Source organism: Antechinus flavipes, chromosome 2 (assembly GCF_016432865.1).
Source record: "Antechinus flavipes isolate AdamAnt ecotype Samford, QLD, Australia chromosome 2, AdamAnt_v2, whole genome shotgun sequence".
Lineage (NCBI taxonomy): Eukaryota > Metazoa > Chordata > Mammalia > Dasyuromorphia > Dasyuridae > Antechinus > Antechinus flavipes.
Window position 1 is genome coordinate 284,733,243 of NC_067399.1, and position 11,714 is coordinate 284,744,956.

At 34.6% G+C, this 11,714-nt stretch overlaps 1 protein-coding gene across 6 annotated transcripts in view; it reads left to right on the plus strand.

Annotated features, from left to right (window-relative positions):
- The window catches only part of PRKD1 (protein kinase D1), a 407,876-nt gene extending 399,407 nt beyond the window's left edge, over positions 1-8,469 (plus strand). For all 6 annotated transcript variants that reach the window (XM_051977312.1, XM_051977314.1, XM_051977313.1 and 3 more), the window contains 2 exons: positions 6,278-6,363; positions 7,956-8,469. In XM_051977312.1, coding sequence (XP_051833272.1) covers positions 6,278-6,363; positions 7,956-8,174 — 305 coding nt within the window. In that variant the 3' untranslated portion in view covers positions 8,175-8,469. The remainder of the gene's footprint in view (positions 1-6,277; positions 6,364-7,955) is intronic.
- Positions 8,470-11,714: the final 3,245 nt, after the last annotated feature.

An 11,714-nucleotide genomic window follows, 5' to 3' on the forward strand; every position in this document is an offset into this window, starting at 1 on the left:
ATATGTGAGGTCAGAGTTGACTGTAGGCTTAATCTGAAGTCACGGTCTAATCTGACTGCTCAGAAGGCTATCAAATTTAGATGGCAGATCATGGGCAATAATGTTTACACTCTGTTCTGGTCAGATTATATCTGCAATATCCTGTCGAATTACATACACCACATCTTAAAAAGGACATTGACAAGCTAAATTTATCTAGAGGAGGAGGAGAGGATGGCAAAGGTTCTAAGATACAATTTCATATGCATGTCAGAACTGTTAACATAAGGAGAGTTAGGGAAGACTTGACATTTTCTTTCATGTAGAAAAGTAGACTTGCTATTTGTAACTCAAAGATAGAACTAGAGCCAATTCAGAGCTTACGGGGTGCAGATTTGGGCTCAGAACAAGAATCACCTTTTTTGTTAAGAGCTAATAATTGAATAAACTGACAACAGGAAGAGAGCTTCTTCTCTCTAGAAGTATTCAAGGAGAGGCCATCCAATCATCTTTCAGATGTTATAGAAAGGATTTTTTTTTCCCTCTTGGACAGTAGAAAGCATAGTCCTGACTCTTACACTAAAGCATTTTATGTCTGTTTGAGTCACTTTATTCCTCTGGACTTCAGTTATCCCATCTATCAAATGAAAGTATTTACCTAAATGATAAGGGTCTTTCCAAATCTAAGATTCTGTGTTACTGTAATCGTTTTTTTCAGTGTTTTATCCTCTTAAGCAAACTGCAAACTTCTAAAGAGCAGAGGTCTTATCTTTCATATACTCAAAGTGTTAGATGCAGAAAATACACTTTCAAATAAAGAGATGAATGTGTAAAGATAAAGGAAGAAAAAGAGGATTGCTCTGGAATCAGAAGAACTGGGTATCAAATCATTTCTGATGTTTCCTGCCTATATGACCTTTGGACAAATCACCCATTTTCTTTTTTTTCTTTTTTAATATTACCAATGTGGTATTTTTATTGACTTTGTTAAACATTTCTTTTTTTAATTATACTTTTCTATTTACAAATATATGCATAGGTAATTTTTCAGCATTGACAGTTCAAATCCTTTTGTTCCAACTTTTCCTCTCCTTCCCCCTACTCCTTCCCCCAGATGGCAGATTGACCAATACAGGTTAAATATGTTAAAGTATAAATTAAATACAATATATATATATATATTGTTGTTGAAGTGTATAATGATCTCTTGGTCCTGCTCATTTCACTCAGCATCAGTTCATGTAAGTCTCTCCAGGCCTTTCTGAAATCGTCCTACTGGTCATTTCTTACCGAATAATAATGTTCCATAATATTCATATACCACAATTTATTCAGCCATTCTCCAATTGATGGGCATCCACTCAGCTTCCAGTTTCTGGCCACTACAAAGAGGGCTGCCATGAACATTCTTGCATATACAAGCCCCTTTCCCTTTTTTAACATCTCTTTGGGATATAAGCCCAGTAGTAACACTGCTGGATCAAAGAGTATGCACATTTGATAGCTTTTTGAGCAAAGTTCCAAATCACTCTCTAGTATGGCTGGATGTGTTCACAATTCCACCAACAATGTATCAGTGTCCCAGTTTTGCCACATCCCCCACCTATTTTCTTATCAGTAAAATAAGGGAGCTGAACTATATGGCCTCTGAGTCTATCAAGGAAGGAAAGGGAATAAGCATTTATATAGTACCACTGTATGCCAAACCCTATGCTAAACACATTTTATATATCATAACTCAATAACTTTCTAGGATAAGTTCTATTTTTATATCCATTTTACAGTTGAAGAAGTTGAGTCAAACAGAAATGACATGCCCAGGTACACTCTACTATATAGCAACGTGAATATGGTGCATACATTAGAGGAAAAACCATATTTGGTACAGTCCCACTCTAAGTTGAAGAGGCAATATTCATAAAGAGACTGATTTAAGTTCTTAATCTTTAGCATCAAGTGTAGAAAAATTATCAGAAGCTATTTTCATTGTTGGCTTAATTTAACAATAAATATAATAAATTATGAAGTACCTACTATGTAGAACGAGTCAGGGAAGTAGCAAGGATGCCTAGTGATGGTCTAGGAGTCAAGGAAGGCTTTGGTTCAAATTCTGCCTCAGACACTTACTAGCTATATGAATCTGAGCAAATTGCTTAACTTTTCTTAAACTCAATTTTCCTGTCTATAAAATGGGATCAATAACAACAGCTATTATACAGAGTTGTTGGAGGATCAAATGAAATTATATTTGTAAACCCTTTGCAGATAATTATATATAAGTTAGCCACAGTTATGATTGCTACAAAACACTATGCTAAGTACCAATAGCAGTACAAAAATGAATAAAACATAGCCTCTTCCTTCTCAACGAGCTAAAAGCCTAATAGGATCAATCATAGATATATAAGTATAAATAACTCTACTGTCACAAAATAAAAGTGTAGAAGAATAACAAGCAATGAATTTTTTGAAGGAAAAATAATTTTTGACTGAGTGTGGGGTTATGTTAAGTGAAAGTATCATGGAAGGAAGTGGCTTTTGAGCGAAACTTAGAAAAATGGTTATAATTTCACTATGCCTGAGAGGAACAGAATTCATTTCCTGAATCAAGACGTAGAAACAAGAATATGAAGAGTTTAGGTATAGTGAATAGTCTTACTTGCAGAAATGGTGAATCCATGTGGAAAAGTTATGCTGGTTCCAAAATATGGCAGCTTTAAAATGTCATCATAAGTATTCAAGATTTTATTGGAATAGATATTACAAGGACATTGAAAGATTCTGATTCACCATGAACAGGATTATGCTGTGAGGGCAGCCCAACAATGAAAATGAAAAGATTTTTTCTATGCAAAAAAAAAAAAAAATGTCATTTGTATCCTAGAATTTGGATTGTTTGACTTGTTATCTGAATTAAACTATTTAAAAATAGCTTTGTGACCAACCTGCCTTCCCTCCATCTAGTATGCCTAACTCAATACATTTGAGCCATATGACATCAATACCATTCTATTTTCTTAATGCTTTTTATTTCTATGGATGTGCTACCCAATTGTTGTGAAATCCGTGTGTGTGTGTGTGTGTGTGTGTGTGTGTGTGTGTATTAGAATAGACATAGAATTCTTTCCTTATGTCCTATAATATTTTCTGCATGGTGGATTCCCCATATTGCTTTGATACAGCATATCCAGCTGCACAAGGACCTCAGGTACTATGGAACTTAATGAGGCTACTGATTGCATACTTCATTCGGCAGAACAATTTCTTCATCATTGCTTATTTCATTCACATTTCTCTCCAACTCTTCATCTGATATTGCTTACCTTTTTATTCAGTGTGGCGCACTTTGGGGGCCAATTTGGGTAAAAAACAACAACAGGTCTTTTATTGTGTTGCTTCGTTCTTGCCTTCCTGACTATGGAATTCGAAGCTGGAATGAATGAATTAATTTTGTTCATTTTATCCATGCAGTTTCTGAAGAGACAGTTCTGCTATACATTTCCATTTGCACATAAGCTCTGCCACTGTTGGCAGGCCACGATTTTTTGCTCTCCGTTTTCATAAAAGCTTGAATAAAGCATGTGCTTAACATATCAGTGGACAAATCTTGTGAATGGATATTTTAACTCGCATGCTCAAATAAGTGGTTTAGTTTGAGAACTACATTTTCAAAATATCTTGAAAACATATGTGTAGAATTCAAAATTGGAATGTGCCTTGGTACCATAGCTAATATAAAAGTAGAGAGAGCCGTTGAAAACATTTGGATATATTGCATTGCATATGCATCTAAAAGTGCTTTAAGTATTTTGTGAAATAGTCTTTTGATATACTATATGACTACAAGTCATGGAACACTATATTCTCTAAAGAATTGAAATTAAGAATCACTGAAAGGGCAGTGGAGGAGAATATGGTGGGCTTGAACAAGCTGAAACACATTACAAATGGATGTTGTAATGGAGAAGCAGTGGAAGGAATGTAATCAAAGGAACATATAAGTCATGAAAAGATGGATTAGACGTATAAGCCAGAAGTAAGAGAGAACTAATGGACAAACTGTATGTTCCAATGTGATCATCTCCTCATGATTTCAAAAGAAAAAGAGGCTTTTTTTGGTAAAATTATGGGACAAAATATGTATGAATTGATCAGTAGAGATGGATGTGAATAGTTGGTGAGAATACTGCAGTTCTAAATCTAGAAATATCTCATAGTCAAAATAACAAGATTACAGATCCATTTAAAGAATAGTTGAAGAGTATGGCATCAGAATCTATGGAACATATTATGATTGCAAAGTCATTGGGATAAAATTTTACAAATCATAATAGTGAAGTACTTTGATAGAAGACTATATTCAAAGTGACATAGTTATAAGAATAGGTTTAAAAAGTCACATTAAATGTCACTGCTTTCTACTGAATTTGCAGGTAACATTAAATCCTTCTGAATATCAAAATGCTTTGTGGATTGGATACACTGAGAATATATTCAAAAGCTGTGAATAAGCAGAAAAATAGAAAATACGTATTGGGACAGATTATTTCAAAATGTACTTATAAAATGATAGAGTATAATTTATCACTAGATTGCAAATTATTCTAGGTTAGGTTTGTGTGTAATTCATCTTTCCTATCTAATTTAGAGGCATATAAACATTATGAATCTATTAAAAGTTTGTCTGAATCAGTTATAGTTCTAAGAAAATGGACCACAAAGCCATGGTAACTGGTCCAAAAAAGACTGCCGTCTACTTTATTTTCACATTTGCACAACCATCTCATAGCTCAACATCTTATTATCTGATACTTTTCTTTGAATTTGACTATATTTACCTATAATAAAAATAACAGATATGTTCATATGAGATGGATGGTCGTGGTAGTGGTGTTGGTGGCTAGTCTAAACCTGGAATTTTGTTTCAGTGGAAAACACCCAGAATGGAAATTCTTCCTACTTAATGCAGATTACCAATTCAGAGAAATTATTGTTTCTCTCTCATATTAATAGCCAATTATTGAAACTGAGGAGACCACAGTTTGGTTTTTTTTTTTTTTCCTTCCTTATTTTCTTGTCTAATCCGTCAAAGACAGGATTGATGGAAGATAAGATTCACATTCTCCTTTTTCTAAGTATTACTACTCCACCCAACTAGCTGAGGCTTAGTTTGGGGATATAGATTCTTTGTCTAGATTACCCAAGGGTGGAGGTAGTCTATGTATAGAGATAGTCTCTCAGTCCAAGAGTGACATGATGTCATGCTCAGCCCCTCATTGCAGTGAACTCACTTTTTTTTTTGGTAAAATCCACCTCTCCTTAATTTTTAACTAATCAGAGTTAATTGCCACCCTCAGGAGCATTCTTTTTTCCAAAGGACACATAAGACATGAGCCTATGGCCATGATGGTCATTGGCATTTGAGAATTGTACAAATCTCCTTTTATTAAAATGCTATCATTATTAGTAAAATGACTAACTATTCAGAAATTATGTTTGTAGAACTTTTTAAGCATTACACAACTCATCCAAAACCTGTAGGCTTAGAGAATTTCCTGTTAGGGAGTATGGGAGATATTATTCTTACCCATAGCACCACAAGTAGTATGTTTCAGAGGCAGACCTTGAACCACCTTAATGAAAAGTCAGACAGACTCTTCTCTCCTCTGTCACAATGCCTATCATGTGTAAACTAACAATTCTTAAAACATTTTTGTCTCCTGTCTCAGGAAGGCAAAACATGAAACCAGATATTTGTAATGCCAAGAACGCCATTGTGTCATGATGCTTCTCAAAAATGAAGTATATTTTTAAAGAAAAAAGCTTACAGATAAAGAGTTTCACTAGTTATAGTCTGTGAGTCAATAGAAATACTTCTCTCTGTGCATAAGATTTACTTTGCATTTGCAATATTCTGCATTTGTATTGTAATATAATTATATTACAATATTTCTGCAGTGTATTGCAATACTCTGTATTTGATCATCTGTAAACATATATAGATTTTCCAAGTAAAACATAAGCTCTTTGAAGACAGGGACTGTTTTTGGTTTTGTATTTTATTTTCAGGGTTGACATCTTGAAATATACAAGAAAGATGATGAAATAAATCTATTCATTAAAGTCCAGAAGAGTTGTGACTAATATACTTCATATGTTATGATTCAGAGCTAAGTTGGAAGCTTCAAAGGAATATAAAGTACATGGAGAAATTTGTCATCTTCTTATAATAATGATTTCTAATATGACTACCAATCTATAAATTGCTATAAATTAAAAACAGATATTTTTTCCCCAGCCATTGATCTCATTAATAATTTGCTACAAGTGAAAATGAGAAAGCGCTATAGTGTGGACAAGACATTGAGTCACCCATGGCTGCAGGTAACTTATCAATAATTTCATATTCTCTCTCAGAAGGATATTTATATTTATATTTGTAGCAGTTGACTTTCATGTTTTTATTTTTATAAAATATTATTGATGCTTTTCTCAGAATGAAAATTCTTCAAGAAGTATAAGGCCTTGTTCTAAATTTTTTTTTATTGCCATAATGCAGGGAACACTTTAGAATTTAACAAACCATGTATTTTACAATATATTTTATTTTTAAGAAATAATGTCCTAGCTTCATAAGCCAGAAAGGACAATTTTCTTTCACTCATTTTTCTTAAAAAATCAGAGGACATAACAGTTCAGAGGGTTGGATTTAAAAAGCATCTGTATTCATGAAGGAGATAACCAAACATGTGTCCATCTGCTTGTTTGGTGTTAGTGTGCTGGATGTATTTTCAAAAACCTAAACTCTTATTCATTCTGTCATACAAAAGATATTTATCATATGCACTTCAAGTACATTCACTTATCATTATTAGCTGTAAATTGGAAATTGAATCCTCATAAATGGAATTTTCAAAGCTTATGTAATAGGATACCAGATTAAGAAATTATATAGTTAAAAATATTTGTATTGCTATATCAGACAGTTTTGATTCAAAGTATAATGTAAATAACACACACACACACACACTCTCACACACACACACACACACACACACATACACAGGAGTCCAGAAGAACCCAATTCAAATCCTATCTCTGACACCTTCTAACTGGGTGGCCATGGGAAAATCATTTAACTTTTCGTTGCCCCCTGATAATTTTTTAAGGCTGCAAGGTAAAGATGACCTGGTATTCAACACTATTGGGAGAAGAGAATTTCTTTACTCTGAATTATCTGTGCTGAGGAAATCACAGTCTCATATCCCTCCTACCTTTAAAACAAATAAAAGAAATTGGAAATTTAAATTTGCCTTTGTGCTGTGTTTGTCTGTGCTGACCTTGATCAAGTTAGGGGAAGGTTAGAAAGGATGAATTATTTCTGCAGGAATGAAGTCATAAATATAGTTATGTAGTAATCTAGTCATAAAGTGTAATGTATAGTCATCCAGTAAATATAGTCATAAAGAGTTATTAAATCTAATTGCAGAGTTGAACTGAGTTCAAGAAGAAGGATTCTAAAGATGAAAGGATTTCAGACTAGAAGGGATTGTAAAGGTCATCTCATACAGAATTCTCATTATTCATGTGGGAAAATTCAGACCCAGAGAGGTCACATCATAAGATCATAGAGGTAGAGCTAGAAGGGACTTTAGAAGCTAATTATTTAGTATAATCCCTCATTGTATAGCTATAAAACTATAGATCTATAGGGAAGATTAGTAATTTTCTCAAGATCATACACACCAAGGCCATACAGAGACTATCACAGGTAGGATTTGAACCCAGATCCTCCAATTACAGATTCAGTTTTCTTTCTATAAATCAGACTTGGCACCCACTGTCACAAAGGAAGAAACAGAGCCAGGATATAAATTCTTGTCTTCAGACCACATTGCCTTCTCCCCTAAAGCATGGGCTGTGTGGCTGTGAAGTCTCATGATCTCAGTTTTAACATGTTGGATTTTCTTTCGCAGGACTATCAGACCTGGTTAGATTTACGGGAGCTTGAATGCAAGACTGAGGAACGCTACATCACGCATGAAAGTGACGACTTGAGGTGGGAACAGTACGCGGGAGAGCAGGGTTTGCAGTATCCAGCCCACCTTAGCAATCAGAATGCTGAGCACAGTGCAAACCCAGAGTCAGAGGAAACAGAGATGAGAGCCCTCAGTGAGAGGGTCAGCATCCTCTAAGTTATAGCCCCTATAATCTGTCAAAACACTGTGGAATTAATAAATACATACGGTCAGGTTTAACATTCGCCTTGCAGAACTGCCATCATTTTCTGTCAGATGGGAACAAAGCTGTTAAACTGTTAGCACTGTTGATGTATCTTAGTTGCCAAGACAAATCAACAGAAGCATTTGTATTTTATGTGACCCAACTGTGTTGTATTAACAAAAGTTCCCTGAAACACTAAACTTGTTCTTGTGAATGATTCATGTTATATTTAATGCATTAAACCTGTCTCCACTGTGCCTTTGCAAATCAGTGTTTTTTTCTTACTTGAGTCTCAGGTTGGGTAAGAGAGTGAAATTTTCCAGGAAATAGGGTATTTTGTGTGCACCACTAATACTGGATGTGTAAGCATACTCTTGAAGAGTAGACTATTACCACTGTTCTATGAACAACTTCTAAACTCATTGGTTTAGAAATTTCAAAATGAAGCAAAATAAAAGATTTACTTGATGTAAGAGAATTAAAGTAGAATACTCAAACACAAATTCCTGTGAGAGCTGAGATCATCTGAATTTCAGATGAGAGGCCTTTTGTGTGTGCCTGAGTATATTGATATGTATCCAAATGAATGTGCTTGTGCACACACTAGGACAATTGCTCTTAAGCCTAAATGCCTTAGTTATATAAACTGTCATATATGTGTGTGTGTATATATATACATATACATATACATATATATATATATATATACATATACATATACATATATATATACATACCTATATATGTGTATACATACACATATATATGTTACATTTCCCCTTTTCTTATAATATTTTGCTGTACTGTGGAAATTCAGCAGCTGGACAACCTGTTGCCTTTGTGTATATTTTCAATAATAAAAAGAAACAACAAAATCAAAAAAAAAAGGCTTATCAAAAATATTTTCCTCTGATGATGAATTCTTTCCTTTGAAATTCACATGAGCTGTGTTTGGAATGATTCAGAGATATTTACATAAGAAATCAAAAATTCAATCCATCATCAAGAATTTGGCCTTTTCCTTAAGTATAGTACTAGCCATGAGGGAATCATGAGCTTTGAGGAGTATAAATATGAATTTGAAGCAAAGAGAAATCTTTTTCTATTATTATTATTATGATTTGTAGACATAATTTTGTTGGTGTTAGGAATTTCCAATGAGAAATCTTCCTCTACCAATGCAAATGAACACCTGTTCCATAACTTTCAGTCTTAGAAAGTTTCCTCTGGAGCCCTAAGAGATCAAGTAATGGGCCCAAGGCTACACAGCCAGTATGTAGCAAAGGTAGAAATTAAAGCTCCATCCTTTCTGACTGAAAAGCCAACTCTCTGTTCATTTTGCCACCCTCCTCTTATCATGATTGGATAATTCTCCATATTCAAAAGGAAATAAAGTTATGTCAATCAATATTCTAATGACTCTGCCAATTATTCCTTCCAGTGGTAAAAATCACAATGAATTCAAACCTTTCTTTCCTGTCAGTGTCCTCCCATTGAAGTCCTTCATTGATGTCCTACCAGATATGATCTCTAGATCCATTTGGGCACACTGGATAGAGTGCTGGCCCTGGAGTGAGGAAGTTTTGAATTCATATCCAGCCTCAGACACTTGTTGTGTGTTCCTGGGCAAGTTGCTCAACCTTGGTTTATCTCAATTTCCTTAACTGTACAATGAGTGTTTTAAAAAGCACCTATCAAAAGTTGTAGAAAAGATAAAAATCACATTTATGGATAAAGAGACTTCAAGGAGCCAAGATGGTGGAATGAGCAATAAATTTCTGTACTTCTCCTATATTCATCCCCAAACAATCCTAAAATAGTACTGCAAAACAAATCATGGATCAGCAGAGCCAGAAAAAAAGATGGAGTGAAACAATATTTGACCTCAAGGAATGTGGAAGATTGGGAAGAAAGGTCTGTGTCATTCAGGTAAAAGGGGAGTACAGTGTAGGACAGAAAGCATCCTAGCAATCTGGTAGTAAACCCCACCTCAGCAAACCAGCCATAGATCCTGAGCCCCATTGTAGTGGAGCAAGCAAAAGCCAATACTAAGAATTCCACATGCCTCAGTATAGCCAAGGGAACGGGAAGAGTAGTTCTGAGACCTAGCACATTCTTCAACATAGCCTGGACAAACAGGTAGCTTCCAAAGGCCAGACAGCCACATCTTCAATTTAATTCACAGAAAATCAGAAATACTACAACAGGTTCAGGACATGCCAGATACCACCATTAGATCAACCACCACTAGGCTTAGGAAGAGGTAAGCTGACAGATCACTAAGGTCTTCCTCAAAATCAGTCACCCCCACATATTACCTCCTCAGTGTAGAATCAGGCAAATAGCTGGGGCCTGCAGCACTGATATAAGCATAAACAGCCTGATTCAGTATCAGTTCCACCAAGGGAGCAAAGGTAAGTTTAAAAGAAAGGGAAAAGCCCAAAAGAGATGAGCAAAAAATAAAAATCTGACCAAAGAAAGTTATTGTAGTGACATGGAAGTCCAAGATACAAACTCCAAAGTGATCAACATTTCTATCGGCAAAACTCCAAAGAAAAAAGGGAAGTGATATCAAGTCCAGAAAAACTCATGGAAGCTCAAAAAAAGGGTTAAAATTATATAAGAGAGGTAGAAGAAAAATTGGGGAAAGAAATGAGAGTGATGCAAGAGAATTATGAAAATAAAAGAGTCATCAGCTTGGGGAGGGGGGACAAAGCTGCTTAAAAAGTAGAATTGGTCAAATGGGAAAAAAAGTTCAAAGTATAATTGAAGAAAACAACTCCTTAAAAGTTAGAATTGAGCAAGAAGAAACTAATGACTTTATTAGGCATCAAGAATCAGTTAATTCAAAAGAAAGAAAAGTTACAAGATTTAATAGTATACTTCATGTAAAAAAAAACTAATTGGGGGAAAAGGCCCAGGAGAGAAAATGTCAGAAACATTTGACAATCTGAAAGCCATAATCAAAAGGAGAACCTGGACAGCATCTTCTAATATATTATCAAAGAAAACTGCCCTGATATCCTGGAACAAGAGGTCAAAATACTCATTGACAGAATCCACTGATCACCTCAAGAAACTAAACCCCCAAATTAAAAAGTTCAAAAAATATTATAGCCAAATTTCAGAACTATCAGGTCAAGGAAAAATTACTTCCTCTGGCCAGGAAGCATTTGAATATTTGGGCTCCACAATTAGGATTACACAGGACTTAACAGCCACAACATTAGAAGATCAGAAGTGATGATATTCTGGAAGGTAAAGGAGTTAGGACTAACACTCAAGCATCACCTATCAGATAAATTAAACATAATACATCAAGGGAAAAAAAGTCATTCAATAAAATAGTAGGATTTCAACTTTCATAAAAAAAAGACTAGAATTAAACCAAAAATTTGACCTCCAACAGCAAGATCCAGGAGAAGCATAACCAGGTTAAAAAGGGAGATGTAAACATAGGGATTCAATAGAGCTAATTTTTTTTTTTTTACTTTCTTACATAGTATGATTAT